The sequence below is a fragment of the Ceratosolen solmsi genome, unplaced genomic scaffold (assembly GCF_000503995.2).
Source record: "Ceratosolen solmsi marchali unplaced genomic scaffold, CerSol_1.0 scaffold13, whole genome shotgun sequence".
Taxonomy (NCBI): domain Eukaryota; kingdom Metazoa; phylum Arthropoda; class Insecta; order Hymenoptera; family Agaonidae; genus Ceratosolen; species Ceratosolen solmsi.
In genome coordinates, this window is record NW_011948418.1 from 7517983 (window position 1) to 7536089 (window position 18107).

General features: G+C 32.7%; 2 protein-coding genes across 2 annotated transcripts in view; both read left to right on the forward strand.

The window, feature by feature from the left end:
• Positions 1–4813: 4813 nt before the first annotated feature.
• Positions 4814–6775, forward strand: elgi (E3 ubiquitin-protein ligase NRDP1 elgi). The gene is made up of 3 exons (XM_011497044.1): positions 4814–5049; positions 5240–5827; positions 6146–6775. The coding sequence occupies exons 1-3, from the start codon at positions 4960–4962 to the stop codon at positions 6413–6415; spliced, it is 948 nt and encodes a 315-aa protein (XP_011495346.1). The 5' UTR covers positions 4814–4959; the 3' UTR covers positions 6416–6775.
• An 8658-nt stretch (positions 6776–15433) lies between these two features.
• LanA (laminin subunit alpha) overlaps positions 15434–18107 on the forward strand; it is a 23064-nt gene continuing 20390 nt past the window's right edge. The window contains exons 1-2 of the mRNA XM_011497046.1: positions 15434–15777; positions 17396–17542. Coding sequence (XP_011495348.1) covers positions 15535–15777; positions 17396–17542 — 390 coding nt within the window. The 5' untranslated portion in view covers positions 15434–15534. The remainder of the gene's footprint in view (positions 15778–17395; positions 17543–18107) is intronic.

An 18107-nucleotide genomic window follows, 5' to 3' on the forward strand; every position in this document is an offset into this window, starting at 1 on the left:
TTCGACAGCAAGTCCAAATGATTCCACATACAGTGATAATTACTTATAAAATCATCGAGACAATTAGCCACGCAATATGTCCAATGATTTTCCAAGGTTTAATCAACCGTCCTCGATCATTGCGCACCGGATTTCATGCGCGAATCCATGAAGAAACGAATTCGGGCGTTCGATGGTAATCCATGCGAGTATTCGCCTACGAGAAACACGTCGATGTGTACGACATTGCATACACACAGCGACATGTTCGCAACACCAATACGCCGTCTCTATGTGCTAAGCTGCATGAAATGAAAACGTGGAGAATCGCTTGCGCAACATTGCAATTAACGTATTCCAGGCGTGTTTCATGTTTACCGCTTAGATTCACTTGTTCTTTTCTATATGAATAATCTATGAAAATGACGTTGCGTTTGGTGTCGCAATGCTCGTTATGGAAATTGTTAAATGAATATTTTCATTTTTAATGCCCGGTCAGTGCGTATCTTCGAATGAAAATTATACACCACCAGTGTCTGTTCTTTATTTATTTATTTTTTTTTTTTTTTTTTTTTTTTTTTTTTGACAATGTGTGCATTGAACTCCTAAGCCAATTTGTCAAACAAGTAGTTAACGAAGCATCGATGATAAGTAGCTTAAAAAAAAGAACGTGAATTTTAATTTCCAATTATGAATCCAATATAGCCAATCGTTACCCGTTGATGATAGCACATGATTTCTCGCGTGAAAATATTTGCTTCGCGTGTGACCATTATTAATACAAAATTGTAGTGTTGTTAAATAATTAAATAAATTAAAAAAACATATATATATATATATATATATATAATATAAAACACAATTGCTTTTAAAAAATATGAAAATATACGAGAATGTCGTGTATTCAATTTCTTCTTACGTGCAACTACTTACTTTCAACGATAAATTGATAAGAGAATATAACATCCATAGATTCATAAATTCGTAAAGCTCCTTACGAATTATTGAAAAGGCCGAAAAGTAAGAAGGTATAGAATTTATAGGGAAAGTTTCCGCCATGTTAACGAGTATTAGCTTGCGCGAGTGCACACAACATACATGTCGAATGCATTTAGAAAATAAGTTTCACGATATTTTCTTCTTTTTACAATAAGTTACTTGCCTTCGTATTCTGTAAATCAGCCTTATAAATAAAATAGAATTTAATTAGAAATAGAGCCCTGATAAGATTCAATCGCTTATTAATTAATATTACCTACGTACGTATGAAGCTATGAGCAACTTATATAATTGAAAATGAATGTCAATAACGAATGGAAATATTATAATTCAGAAATAAGAACATTGGCAATTTTGCCCACAATAGCAGCTTTCTGTTGTGGATCCTTTGAACTCGTCTGGTAAGGTCGGAAAACAATTACTTTTAGTTTTCACGAATTTATGGAGGAATTTTTTTCTGTTTTTTTTTTCTTCATAAAATCCCTTATTAAGAGCAATTTGGATTCATCAAAGTAAAATAATTCAAATAGTCGACGCTTGAGTGAGATAGGAAAAGTTATTCGCTCACAAAAGGCGTAGAATAAACGAAGAAAGGTTTCGATCAGATTCCGAGGACTGGATAATAGAAGGCACCTCGCCTATTATTTCAAATGAGACGGAATAGAGAAAATCACGTTAAATGCGATAGTTTTATGAAACAGTGATAGATATGTAGTTGTAAGGGCGAGTAATAATAGTCGTGTAAATGCCCGACTGATTAGTAGTGGAATCATATATTAATTGGTCAAAGTAAATATTATTTTGAGGATATTATAGAATATGCATCGCATATTCTCGAGAGAGAGAGAGAGAGAGAGAGAGAGAGAGAGAGAGAGAGAGCATTGTAACGAATTTGAAAAATAAGGATTGAACTTGCAGTGCCATAAACAAATAAAATATGTGTGCTTTAAGGTGGATTATGAGGATTAAGCTCAGCTAAATAATTTGCTATTTAATAGAGCGAAATAATCACAACGATCGATATCAAGGAAACAAAACTTTTAACATTTCACACGCGTTAAAAATGTAAGAATTTAATTGTACTAAGTCTAAGTTATTTAATTTTTTTTTTCTTTCACAGATAAGCTAAGTAATAATGGCTTGGATCATTCTAAAGTAATTTAAACGCAAGAGTAAAAAAAAAATTCATGCACGCGTATAGCGGATCCTTTGAATTGCCCGCATATTTGCATCGATCAGGAGCAAGTAAAACATAAACGATGCCAAATGTTATTACACTTGACGTAAGTGAGATTAACTAAGTAACAAACACTAACCAACTAACTAATACTAATCAGTGCTTAAATGTATAAAAAGAATTCACGTTTCAAAATAATACAAATGGATTCAATTTCAAGCACTCGATAACGATTAAGTAAATTTTTTATATCACAGTCACAAGTTCATCCACTCTTTATGAAATTCTTAACTTTTCAGAATCGAGATGCGATCTTAGTTTAAAGACATTGTTTATAAACTTGGGCAAATTATTTGCTATTGCATCAATGAAATAGATATTTTATATGTAATATGAATTATATCTAATTAGCATAATCTAAATAACAATGTTTCTATGCATTATAATATTTAATTGAATATTGTAATAGAATATGTAATAGAATTATTGCTAATTAGAATATTCGATGAATACGTGAAATCTGATGTTTCGTTAGCCAAATATTAAAGCATCCTATTAATCGCTATTAATTTCAACTCAAATATTTTACATTCTTATATCATATGTGTTTAGATTTTATAAACATAATATTATTACGTTGTATTATAATTATAATAATTTTTAATTTATAAACATAATAAATTGAAACGATTAAATTGAACAATTTTGTTACTTCGCCAGCGAATCCATTATACAAACGCGACTACTAATCATATTTATCAAAGAATTCGATCATTTATCGCGACTTCTATCCTCTTCATTCGATTTACAGGCCATTATACGAGAAACTATTTATAATATTTTAAGCTACTAGACACATACTCGACCACTTATATAATATTTACATAATCGAAAGCAGAAAAAATGTACAGAGCTAATGTTACAGTATTTAGAAGAAAAAAAAAACAATCTATTTGGAAAAATTACTAAAGATATCTACATTTAAATGACAAAATTTATAAATTTCTTCTCCTAGCTTACAAATTGCTGTTATTTCTTATAAAATAATGAGTGGAAATTATCAACTTTTTTTTTTTTTTTTTTTTTTTTTTTTTTTTTTTCTTTTTTTTTCTTTTAATTTTAACAACTTTACCTTCGTAACTTGTAACATATGCTTTAGTATACAGAGGTTTTTTTTTTGTTTATTTTTTTTTTTAGAAATTTAATTAGGATCGTGGTGCTTAATTTTTATACATTCTCCTAATAATTTTTTAAATAAAAACTATTTGCCAAAATTATTCGACCAAATGAAAACAAATCAGTACACTTATAGAGAAGCAGCGTAATAACAAATCAAACATGTAAATACAATTAATGAAACATCACGAATGGAAAGTATGATCGACCGGACCGAGACTTTTATCTTTTCAAAAAGCTCAGTTCGATATCAAGATTGTCACACATTATGTGGTAAAAAAAATAGATTTCCATTTCACATTATCGCATTATATTTCATACTCTTTGTTCTCATTACGTACACATGTAATTACACGAATGATCACGATTTTCCTGCATCAATATTAATATTTATTAGCCATTAGTCCAATATCGATCTGAAGACTGTCGGATTTCAAAACGATTTAAAAACGTAAACACGCAATTACGCTTTAAGAATGCGTTTTGCGCGCGCATCCGTGCGCACTCACTGCCCGTATTATACGTAGCTCTGACTTGCCCTTGTGCGCGTAAAACCGCTGCGGTCGCGTATCTTACGTCGTAGCTGCCGTATAAAATGTCGAAACGGCGTAAGATATTAATTGGCCTTTCTAGCGATCGAATCAAAGTTGTGTGCACTTGAAAATCGGCCTACATATCGACCTGCATGTTTTCTCTTGATCGCGCATGTGTTTGTGTCAATGACTATCGCCTTCATGTATTGCATTATTTTAGTGTGCGTAATGTGAATGTCGACTGTCGAGGGACTTGACTTTCTGTAGTTTACATATGTGGTACTCCTTCATTTTAGTTTTCTTCTGCGCAAACAGACGTTTGCACGACGTGCCTTGATGACTGTTATTTCGTTTATTCGTCACTGCGATAACAACAACAACAACAACAACAACAACAATAGCAACGACGACGACATCGACAACGACAACGACAACGACGACAAGGATAACAACTACAACAACAATAACTTTAATAATAACAATAATAATAATAAGGACCGAAGACTTTCGGATGCCGCTGGGAGAGAAATACAAGATTATCGGTGGCAACCTTTAAGAAACTTGAGTGACTAAAATAATGGCTCGCCTACATTATCGCCGATTGTAAAAGCAGTTAACATCATTTTTAACATTGTGATAATATCTTTCTCCTTTGTTACATGTAACACTGCTCGTCTTGAGCTACCGAGATATTTTACCATTAATGTTTATATCTGTTTTTGATAATGAAATTTTACAAATAGCTGTTATTTCTACTCAAATATATACAGTTTTTAATAATTAACTTCTTGTTTATACTTATATATGAGTATATATATTTATATATATATATATGTATATATATAGATATTTATATATATATATATATATATATATATATATATATTATATATATATATATATATATATATAATTTTGATTATTCTTACAACACAATGAAATCATTGAAAATGGTCATTAAACAAACTGTTTTGTTTTTACAATTTGATAATGTATTTTAATATTCGCACAAGTACCTGTGAAATAATTCAGAGGTGCTGGCTTAAAATAAGATATAGAAGTAATATTGATTACAAAACTTAAATAAAATAAGAAATGGGTTTTGATGTCAATCGATTCCAAGGTCCTGTTGATGAAGAGCTTATTTGTCCAATTTGCTCTGGTGTCTTACAAGATCCTGTACAGGTAGCTATTCATATATGCACATAGATGTATATGCGTATACGCGCATATGTATGTATATTAGTTGTTTTACTTGGTCGAATGAGAATTTCAGATTGCGTAAATTACAATTTTAAACCAAGTTAATCAATGGTTATTTTGCTTTCGCTGACTATAGAACGGATGGCCTTATTTATAAAACATTTTGTTGCAGGCACCGGATTGCGAACATGCATTTTGTAGACTTTGTATGAACGAGTGGATTAATCGACAGCCAACGTGTCCGTTAGATCGCACTCCAATAACAGCGGCACAATTATTACCGGCACCAAGAATTTTACGAAATTTATTGTCCAGATTACGAATAAAGTGTGATAACTTTGTTCATGGTTGTCAGCAAGATATTAAATTGGATGCACTAATGGCACATTTGGAAGAATGTGAATATAATCCAAAAAGACCGATAACTTGTGAACAAGGATGTAGTTTAATTATTCCTAAGGATGAAATGAAGAATCATAATTGCGTGAGGGAATTGAGAAATTTAATTCAATCACAGCATCAGAATGTAACGGAAATGAGAAGGGAATTAAGTGAACAACAATTTCAACTTAATGAACAAAAGAGAGAAATTCATTTGTTAAAAGACTTTATGAGAGCTATGAGGGTGTCAAATCCGATAATGCGAGATATTGCGGAACAAATGGAAAGAGACGAAGTAGCTAGGTGGTCTGCAACATTGCCGAGAGCAAGAGTGACTCGGTGGGGGGGAATGATATCCACTCCCGATGAACTCCTACAGGTAATGTTTTATTATTAAAAACTATATCAATGGTATTATATTACAAACTATATCGTTGGTTGTTCTATGTACTTTCTGATAATCATTATGCTTGGAAATTGAGCATAACGTATAGAAAATTTTACTTATTTGCAATATATTTATTTATTTACATGAATTATAATAAATCTTGCAAACTAATTCATGTATTTATTTTAATGGACGTTAAGATAAATCATTTAAATTAGCTTATGTACTACATAATTAAACAGTAATATTGATTTATAAAGAAATATATTTTCAATACATCTATATTAATCTGATGATAATTGTTTATAGACAATGATAAAAAGAACCTTGTCAGAGTACAATTGCCCACCCCATGTAATCAACGAATTAATGGAGAACTGTCACGAGCGAAAATGGCCTGCGGGATTAAATTCCTTAGAAACTCGACAAAATTCAAGACGTCAATATGAATCTTATGTTTGCAAAAGAGTACCGGGCAAACAAGCCGTTATTGTTTTACATTGTGACAACACACACATGCCTGAAGACATGACTGTCGAGCCAGGATTGGTCATGATATTTGCTCATGGTATCGAGTAAATTTGAATAACACATGAAATTATATTTTTCTATTAAACAAAGAGAGAAGCACTGACTTTTTGCATTGTGTACCATAAATGCCTCAGCATTATTTGTGGTCGCTAGCCTAAAAAAAGCATTCTACTTGGATTATAATCATTGTGTCTTTTAATGTTATATTCTTTTTTAGAATTTTTTCAATTAGTTTTTAAAGTGGTTATGCAGAACATTTTTTCTGTTAATATTAATTTTAGTATTATATAAGAATTGTGATAATTATTTTATAAAACAAAAAAAAAAAGAACAAGTGATCCATTATCGTGATGCATAAAATCCAAAAACAAAACACAAGGTTATGTATTTAATCATGTATATTAAAAATAAAATAATAAAAATGTTGAAAAGTTACACTTACATAAATTTTGTATTCTGAAAGAAATGATGAACAGTTAATTTATGATCTTGTAGCTATTGAAATAATAAAATTTAAATATTGCTAAAGAAATATCTTATATAATTAAATTATATTTTATAAAGTAACACTTTTTCACTAATAGTTTTTTCATTTTTTAATATTATGATTATTAAGCTATCATAATATTCAAAATTTTTAAAAAAATATCCCTAGTAAATGAGAATTTTATAATATTCTTTGTAATCTGTTCGTTTACCATATACACTTAATTGTGCATAAATGTATGATTATTTAGTGTTTTTAATTGTATCATAATAGAATAATTAATTATATTATTTTACATTTAAATTAAGTATTTTCAAAAGTTATAAAAACTAAAATAATGTTAAAAATTTTTTTATTTCATTAGTTTCACCTTTAAAAGACTGTTTATGGTAGAAAAATTTGAACACTCAGAGAAATCAGTAGCTTTAAATAAACAAAATTAATTTAATCTTATAAATTGTATTAATAAGTAATTTATAGTCTTATACAGATTTTTAAAAGTATATTTTTTTAAAAACCTTGTTATTATTACATTATTGATTTAAGGACTGTTAATGAAAAAATTTTATTCAAATAATTTATAATGGAACATGTCATTACAAAAAAAATAAATAAATAAAGATACATTATTAAACACTGAAATCCATTCCATTCTTAATTTCTTAAGAAATTAATATTAATTTGTAATAAAAATAATCAAAGTTCCTTTATCAATAAATTAAAAAAATTTATGAACTGTTTAACATTGTTCGAGCCGATGTTTATGAATTCTATACAATAACATTACTATTAAAATATTATTTATAAACTTTAAAGTGGAGAAGGGTGAAAATGAATGTTTCTTATCTTAAAGCTTTTGTTAATGTGAAATACACATTGACACGTTAATTAAACTACAAATAAAACTATAATATAATTGTAATAAAATTTTATTATTTTAAACGAGTGACTGTAAACAAACACATAATATAAAAAATTCTAATATGTGTGTGTTTAATTGTTTGTTTGTTTGTTTGTTTGTTTGTGTGTGTGTGTGTGTGTGCGTGTGCGTGTGTGTGTGTGTGTCTAAAATAAACTACAAATATTTATTCATCTATATATATACATATATTGATCGTGTATTTTATTTTTAGTAATATATTTGTATATGTAAATATGTATATATCATTTTTAGTAATATGTTTCTTAATTAACTCTTCGATAAATAATTCTTATAGATTATCAAAATATCACTATGCTGTTGAAAAATATTTTTATATTTTTTAAAACGCGCTTTTCTTTATTTTTACATTAATGAAACATCATCAAGTTTATATTTAGGCACGTGGACACCTAGACAAAAATATTCACGGAATAACATAACACGAAATATACTGTGTTATTTCTTTAAATATATGACGTTTTATATTTTTTAATACATTGAAAAATATTAATAATTCAATTTATTATAATTATAATAAGCCAATCTATGAAGAATTTTAATATAATCGCGTTTATTTCGAATATAATATTTAAACTACCAATTAAAGATATCGTATTTTTATAAATTTTGAGACAAACCAGTGTATCCGTTTACATATACGTACAAACTATATTCATAAATTTAAAATTTTAGTATTACGTGACAACTTGCAATAAGCAAATAAGATTTCCTATGAAATAAAATACATGAATACGTAAGAGGTAATAAACCTAATGTATTTATTTCGAAGATAATACATGTTTGAACAGAATTTCTTGTATAAGATAAAGTAATGAAACGCACTGAACGTACTTTAATAAAATAGATACTAGTTGCGGAAGGTGAAGACAGCATTTTTTTTACACCATAGTGTGATGTTCGTGATAAAACAATCACTTTCCTGACTGGATCATTATCCGATCAATCAATTTGCTGTTTCTTCGACATATCGATTGTCGAATATTTGACAAATTTTCATCTAGAATAACTACCGAATATATGATTTAAATTAAATATATGTTTGCACATTTTTATTGAATAATAGTCGTGTCATTGAATATTTATACGTAAAAGTGATTGTGAAGGCTTGAAAGTCTAATTTAAATTTAAAAATACTATAAATGATTGAAGAGCTATAAGATTATAAGAAACGATATTTATATTAAAAAAAAAAAATAAAAAAATAACGATTTTTTTAAATAAATAATATAAAATAGAGTTGAACTATGTATAATAATTATGTAAATTACAATAAGTGTATATATTCTGAGGATTTGCATGTGTATATTGAAAAAAATAAGGAAGAAAGATCATAGAAATTGTTATCGATTGATATATAAATATATATATATATATATATATATATATAATGACGATTTTTAACAAAATAAACTTATTTACATATCATTTATTATAATATTAATGTTTTTCAATTGATTTATTACCTTGCTGAGGCAAAAGTTAGTTCAAGTCTGTGGAAATACGGTAACGATTAATAATCCGTCATGCTCACAGTCTAGTTTTCTTTTATTATCGGTCTGAAGATAAACTTTATTGGACATTTTTTATTTCGATAATATTATTTAACTAATTATAGAGCGACAAAACGTGTTTATTATAATATCAAATATATATTTGTAATTTAAGAAAGAGACAAAAAGAAAGAAAAAGGACTGCTTCCATCGTGCCGTTCTTGAAAGTATGTTTAATGAAAAATTTTGAATGTTACATTACTTTTTAATGATTGACCTATACTTTATTATCATCTATTTTTCATAGGGGTCATTCTATTTTGGATCATATCACTCGTCCACTCCTATATCATTGGATAGACTTTAGATTTTCTCTAAAATTCTAGACCATAGAAATTGAAAAAAAAAAACAAAACAAAACAACTTGAAATTAAAATCATTGAAAATGAAATTAATTATTTAAGTAACTGAAAATTTTTATATTCGTTCCTAAATTACCTTCGTAATATTAATGCTATTAGTATTCGAATAAATTATAATCAATCTTTTTTTTTTTTTGGCACGTATTTGATTTTAAAGTAATTATTGTTTTATTTAAGATTCGAGAAGTTATTAAAAATCAAATGAAACTGAATAATATCAAAATGTTGTATATTTTTATTATAGGTTGACAAAAAAAAAAATACATTAATTGTAACGAATTACTTATTGTGCAATAAATTAATGTATATGCGACAATAGTTGAGGAAAAGCAAAATTGTTAATAGATCATTTATCATTTATTTCATAAGAGATGTTTTTCAATTTTTGTAATTTGTTGTTTTATTATTCCATAAATTATTACAATAATATCTGTGATTGCAGTGACTTTCCGAGGTTACGAGCTGATTTTCTGAGACTACGTTCAACCGATCGCAGTATCGCGAATCAATTGGGTAAATAAACAAAATTCTGACAATATAATTCACGAAAAATCATGTAAATTTGTTATCGATAAGCTGGTCAGAAAGTCGGTAATTCTAATATTGAATAGTTTCTAATTCGACTGTACGGCACATAAAGAGAACGTGGAAATATCTAAAAATATGAAGCCATATATCTTATTTCCGGAACAAGAACTTTTCAACCAATGAAAGGATTCAAGTCAACAATTTTAATCTCTTAGGTGGGTTCAGAAACAAAAATTAGCTTTTTATTCGTGAAATCTTCAATGACGATGTCAAACTGTTGCGCTCGACAATTTTATCAAACCAATATCCTTATGGCACGTCGTTGTACTCGTCACTTGCGAGTGCAAAGATCAGTTGCCGAATTTAAATTTACAAATTGCACAGTGCACCATACCCCCGAATTGCAACGTTAATAGTCTCGGATACACAGACACACAGCCCTAAAATTCTCATCCACACGGGCTGAGTAGATAGATAGGATAGACGACGATACTACTATCGATATTATACGACATTTTACTTAGATCTTGTTGGACGTGGAGGTTCTTACATCTAAGCTATACAAAATAGAAGAAATTTTATTTAAAACGAGTAATCGATTATGGTATTGCGAATGGAAATGGCTAGTGCGACTATACGGGCATTTGCAATCACGTATTTCTTGATTGCAGAGAACAATTTCATTTATCATGAGAATTTATGATAATGTAAGTTGAAATAGATACAATTATGGTAAAAAACGTTTTTAATGATTCATAGCGACGATTTTAATTTTTCTAAGATACTTTCACGTTCACAATCGTGTATAAGCACACGTTACAGCGACTTGAGCGAATTTTCTATCTTTTAATTATTCTTAACACTTCTTCACATGGCTATTAATAAATTAATTAATTTTTACTTACGTCTAAAGAATAAAATCATTTCCAAAGACTTACTCACAACTAACTCGGCTTACAATTCAGAAGCTAGTAGCTTATTTTTGAAATTTAAATTTTCTAATTTTTGACATGAACTTAACTCTACACAATATACGGCCATACAATGCAAATTCTCGGTCACGTGTTGCTGCTGCTCATGCATATTTACCGCTGCAAAGCGTCTGATCTCGTCATTTGCAAAATTTGACGTTACTTGAAATCCTACGGCAATTAAGTTTATTCACATTTGGCAATGCTCCTATAATTTTTCTTATATATATATATATATATATATATATATATATATATATATATATAATTATTTTACTCCTGTGTTAATGTGACAAATGCATAGAATAATAGTCGACTATTACCGTTTACTAAAATAAGGATTATTAAAATTTGTTATAACGAATTTTGATATTGAATTTAAAGAAATTCAATATGCCGTATCGTCAAATACAAAGCATAATCAATAATGTGTAAAACATGTGAAAAATTTAATTAGGAAGAAGACGAAAAAAAAACAAAATCTTGAAAAAATGAAAAAAATATGCGTATTTATGGATAAAAATTATAAAAGTTAGGTGTGCGTGTGTGCGTGTGTGGGTGCGCGCGCGCGCGCGCGTGTGTATTTATCGAACCTTCTCTTCTCTTCGGATACTTTGCTATTTTTAAAACTCATTTTAAGCTTACATGGTTTTTCAAGGAATCAGGTATCTCAAACTAATAAGTATCAAATTTATGTTTTTTATTTTTTACAAGTGTTTAATAAGCCATTAATTTAATTGAATTTAACTGGAAAGATGGTGAAAAAAAAGTCGTTAATACTAATGATCTCGAAATTGAACTCGGAAACTAAATTACGCATGATTAATTTCAATGTTTCATAATATTCGACGCCTTTCGATCTATTCCAATTCCGGAAAGGATATATTTAACACACTTCGCGATGGGTTTATTATTTTAGCTTTTGCATTCCATTGCAACTCGCTTCGTCAAACTAAAAGTTATTTTTATCCACTTCATAATTGCCGAATGTAACTTTTAGTATCTTGTAATAAATATGTTTGAAGTTTATTGAGTCAATAATAACTTTAATACCTTGTTTTAAACTTGGATAATCGTTTGCGTTTCTACACCACAACAGTATGGAAGCCTTTAATTTTTGGGGGAGGGGGTGTGTAGCGGCTGAGGAAGGGATGGGAGAGGGGGGGGGTATATATCTCTCTCTCTCCTTTCTTATAATTTTCATTTTAATTATGATTAGAAAATTCTTTTTTTAAATATATATATATATATATATATATATATATATATACAAAGGTCATTACTGACTACATAACTATTTTAATAATTTTAATATCATACACAAATATATTTTAAACTTACCGTTACGCATTAAATTGCAAATAAATTTAGCAACTATCCCTTGGTGATGGCACGATTATGGATTACTCGGGTCTCCTTGCCATACTCAGCAATAACATCACAATAACATCACAATAAATATAATATAAATATAATAACGATAGTTTCCGAGACTATTAAATGCACTTATATTAAGCTGAATTATAATGTGCAATTAGCCAGCCGTCATTGAGGCTTCTAGCCTCTCTAAGTAGTCGCACAACCGATCAGGTTATAAAAAAAAAAAAAAAAAAAAAAAAAAAAAAAAAAAAACATACCATCTCATTCCAAAATATTTACGTTTTTTGCATTATCGCACGGAATAACGCGCAGCTAAATAATATTCGTGTCATAGCTATGTCACTTTGCACGGAGCCACTTATATTTACAAAACGAATCGCCCGATCGTTTTAAGCATTCGTTTCTAAAATGTCCACGACTAACATCCGGCAATATTAGCGCGCGGAGACGCGCTGATAATTTTTCCCGGAATGAATACATTGCTCTACACACTTGCAGCGACATTATTTAATTTTTTTTGTTTCGTTTTGTTCTATTTGCGAAATATTTACCAAGTAGGGGCTTTATCGAGCCAGTTGAGCGTCGCTCCTTCCAATGAGCGTAGTTGACACTCCGAGGATGTGCCAGGGACTTATGGTGCAGAGTAAATAATCTGACCAGTGAGTGTGTAATATCGAGCCAGGATCTTGATTGTAATCGGCAATAGCTCATACATTCCATTGTTAAAAATCTTTTAATGAGAGAGATGGTTAATTGTATTGTGAAGCGATTGAAGAGCGAAACGGTATTGTTGAATAACGTAATGGAGCGATAATATCCGGCGATTATGAGAGAATATATAATGTTTATGCAAGTAATTGTATTTGGACCCATGGAGTTTTTATTGGGCCTGTGTATGATGGTTACTTGATGATGTATCGGTGACACTCGTCTCTTAACGGAATCTTTCAAAAAAAAAAGTTTAATAAAGGCACATTAATAAGAGAGATAGATTTCCCTGCGAATCTTAAAGATTCCCTTAGTCGATCTAACTTTAAACCGCACGATTTATCAATAAAGAGAGCTCCCCAGTCAAATGCAAGTGATAAGTGCTTTAGGTATTCGAGAGGGTACTCGAGCACACTGATATAAATTGTAGTTATCGTTGTTGAAGCACTTTTCTGAATTGTCGACGTAAATTGCACTCGAGCAATCGACGATAACATCTGTGTCGCAGCCAGTGTGATTTTCATGGCAGAATTTATTTTTAAAGTCATTATGCTCCTATCGTTTATTATTAATATGTATATATATATATATATATATATATATATATATATATATACAGAAATAAATGTCGCCTAATCACATTCTGCTTCAAAAGATTACAAATAATTAAATCGTTGGTTAATCATCAATAAAATCTATATTGTTAAGAAAATGTATACGAAACAAATTATAGTAACCTATAGTACAAGTGCTCAAGTTTTATTAAACTAAGGGTTAAACCTACTAAGGTTTTATCCTACTAAGGGTTAATTTTCAATTGGTTTTATTACTATACGCATAATGTAAAATTTCAGACAAAACAAATCATTACGATAATGTTGATATTTGGTCGAACGCTTTTAGCAACAATCAAATCGAAGCATTTTTAACAAAAATCGTTGGTTCGCTTAGCTTTACTTTGAATTTAAGTTTTGTTACTTTCGCAGAAAAGGAGATTTCATTTATTATATATTGTATGAGATGAAAAATTAATTTATAGTCACAATCTCAGATACCCGTTTTAAAAACTTGAATACTCGCGCAAGAAATTTTATTTAAATTCTTCCGAACGACATGTACAGTACTTTCGGTAAGTATACCTGTCCATATAACAAGACAGATTAAATAAATTGCACGATTATAGTTCGTAATAAGATTAAAATATTCTCTGTATCCTCCGAGGAGCTTAAAAATCATAATTCCTAAAAGGCATTTGATATAAAAGGTATTATCTTAACTTTAATCCCAGGATGGGCAGTTATATATATATATATATATATATATATATATATATATATATCTAAACGACTCTATAGTTTGTCTTGAATTAACCTTTTTCCGTTTCGCATATAAGTGGAGGCCGAGGAAGAACAAAAACAAACAAAGAAAAATTCCATAAAAATCTAATGTCAACTTAATGATTTGAAGGCAAAATGTAGATGTATGTAAGGCTAAGGCTTGCAAGCAAAGGCTCGAGCATTCCTTTCCAAATCTGCTCGTGCCTTCGTAAAAGTTAAAGACATAAAGTTTCATTTTACAAAAATTGCACGGACAAAGACCGAGTTCGGCTTGTCTAATTAAGTATGTCAATTTAAATGCGTGTGCCTGGAAAGACAAGGGCGCAATGGACGTCCGCTAAAAACAGTTAAATACAGTTGCCGAGGATCGCGGGCCCTCGGTAGCATCGTCTTTGCGCGCGATCGGCCCTTCGACGGGCCCCTCGGCCCGAGCTCACCCGAAGCGACGGCTCGTCTATAATCGCGCACTCCTCCCCTGAAACGAAAAGAGAGGCGCGAAAAAAAAAGGCGCTCGCGGAAACCGGTCGTACCTCCCCGACTCCCCGTGGCGGGGGTGTCGGCCCGTGAGCGTCACGGGGTGCGGGACGGCGGGCTGGCGGGCGGGGGAGGGGGGAGGGGTGAGGGTGGGAGGGATGGAGGAGCAGGAACGTGCGGGGCTAGAGAGAGGGGAGTCGATGATGTGGGGGCGGGGGTGGCGCTGGGTCGGCGGGGCGGGAGGGGGGGAGGGGGATCGAGAGCAGCGTCGGGAGGGGGGGAGGTGGATCGAGAGAAGCGTCGTGGTAGTCGGCGAGCGGTCGGGACGTCGTCAGTCCGCAGCGAGAAGCCGGTGCCGCGCGGCTTCACTGGAGACGCGCGCCGGAGCTGCTTTTGGGAGGCTGGGGATAGGAGGACCCGCTAGGTAATGGGCGGTCGTGGCGCCGCGTCGGCGGCGACGGCGGTGGCGGCTCTGCTGCTCGCCGCTTTACTCACCGGATGTCAAGCCGAGATCCTGACGCCGCCGTCCTTCAACTTGGCCGAGGGCAAGGAGATCGTAGCGTCGGCCACGTGTGGCGTTGAGTCCGCCGGCCCGGAGCTCTACTGTCAGCTCGTCGGGGCCAACTCCGATCAGGAGGCCAACATCAATCAGAACATCATACAGGGACAGGTACAGCGTCCGTGCTCGGCTCCCCCGCCCCTTCCCCTCTACGCGCCACGCTCTTACGCTCTCTTTTCGTCTCTCTCTATCTCTCTCTCTCTCTCTCTCTCTCTCTCTCTCTCTCTCTCTCTTTCTCTCTTTCTTCGTCTCTCTTCATCGCTCTCCCCGGTATCCCCTACCCTCCCCGCATGCACTCACCCACACCCTCACTCTCTCTCTCTCTCACTCCCTCTCTCTCTCTCTCTCTCTATCTCTCTCTATCTCTCTCTCTCTCTCTATCTCGATACCTCTCCGTATCTCCACGTCGTTGCATCTCTACGTATTTACGTCTTCCTTTCTTTGTCTTACTCCTTCCCTCTCCTGGCATCTACATTATTTATATTACGCTTCTGCGGAGCGAGGACTTGGCTCTAAATTTATGGTGTTCTATTATGGGAAGCGTAAAACACTGGATGCTGGGCGACGCACGCGCGCCGCTAATTCAGTAAACGAAACGGCTGCCGATTTTTCGACGAAGAGCCTGCGCGTCGTATACAGGGAACTCGGTAACGATCCTCTTGGGGACGCGGTTCTCGGCGCTTTCTTATTTTACTTGCTCGATCACGTGACCGCGTACCCGGGGATACGGCCGCGAGTTTGATTTTAAAGCGCCAAACGCGCGCCAAGGTTTTAATGGAAGTTTCATGCCGCGCGGCTTTTACGACGACGATTTTTCATTTGGGAATCGATGAGAGAGACTAGGGGCCAGGATTGCTTATGTCCTTACACTGAGCGAAGCATTAGGATCAAACGGGGTAATCGTGATATGTGCCTTAGCAAAGATGCTAAGATCGATAAGGACGTCGTTGGCCGAGGCGGCGTTTTGTACAAAAGTTGGCAGAAAATTATATTGAATTTCAAAAGGAATGATTTTATAACAAAGATAGGTGACGCTCGTGATACTTATAGACTCTATAGATTATGATTTAAAGACGCTGACTTTACGGTATTTGGTGAAATTGCAACGTACGTGAGCATGGAAGGAGTGGAAAATAACGAAATTGCCAGAGGGCACATATTTTTATGACAAAATATTTTCTCAAGGTCTAAGATAAAGCGATAATCGGTGCCGGTGAATCCTCGCTTATTCGTCATTGTCGGAGTCCTTCTCGTAAGTTTACAAGTGCCGGCATATATATATATATATATATATATATATATATATATATATATATATATATATATATATAAATCGAGAAAAAAGCAAAAATAACGTGTAATAATTATTATCTTCGCGGTTAAGGCTTTACAAAGCCTCGGTCTGTTGGGAAATAGTCGCGTAATATTTATCGCAAAGTAGTTTCTTCTGATTAATGGTCAGCGATACTTGATACAGAGTAATGTCGCCCTGCATAGGGAAATAAGATCTCCTCTATGTGATACAAACTTGGCGTTGTTTCATTGAGGTTTCGTCGAATGATTCGAGAGGAAGCGATAAGACTGACCGATACAACTGACCCCGCGATAACATCCAGACCATCGTCGCGACTTGCCTCGGTTCTTTCAATTTCCCTTAATACCACGAATTTCGCGCCTCTCCCGCTTTTCCCCAAAATACCGAATAATATCCATGATTCATGAATTTCAGCAATGCGACTACTGCGATCCCAATGATTCCGAAAAACGACATCCCCCTGAATATGCCGTCGATGGAATGGAAACGTGGTGGCAGTCGCCACCGTTATCGAGGGGCAAAAAATACGAGGAGGTTAATCTCACGATCAATCTTGGACAGGTGTGTATTAATGCGAAAATGAAAAAGTAAAATCACAGCGACAATAGCATTTTTGCTTTTGATATTTCGTAAGTGTAACTGCACAAGGATAATGGACGAGTCGCGTCGATTGTCAAATTTTCGATCTTCTTAGACATTAAATATTTGGCCAAATGAAACGACGAGCGTAACTTTATAAATTCCTAAGTGCAAGAGTTCTCATGTTTCATAGGTACTTGCAGCATACGAGCTTGATAAATTTCCAGTAAAAGAACTCATCGAATCCGGGTGACTTTGTTTTTTTTTTTTTTTTTTTTTTTTTTTATTACAAAGCAAATTATAAAACCAAATTCCAATATCGCATTTGAATTTTAATACCCGAATAGATAGTACATTGTTTACGTCGTTGAGCGACGGCGATTCTCGTAATTTCATCGAGCATATCTGTAATGTGGATATATTCATTCGCTACTATTTCGGAAATAAGAAATTATTCTCCTCTACCCGCCACTGAATTACCCGACGTTTAATTAAGCCGCGAATGTACGAGAGGGAGTACGGCGCTGTCCACGTGTAAAATTGCGCG

Excerpts from the sequence above, each read along its gene's own strand:
- elgi (XM_011497044.1), top strand. The coding sequence starts at position 4,960 with ATGGGTTTTGATGTCAATCGATTCCAAGGTCCTGTTGATGAAGAGCTT. Across the intron at positions 5,050-5,239 it reads TCTTACAAGATCCTGTACAG|GCACCGGATTGCGAACATGC; the intron begins GTAGCTATTCAT and ends ATTTTGTTGCAG. Across the intron at positions 5,828-6,145 it reads CTCCCGATGAACTCCTACAG|ACAATGATAAAAAGAACCTT; the intron begins GTAATGTTTTAT and ends AATTGTTTATAG.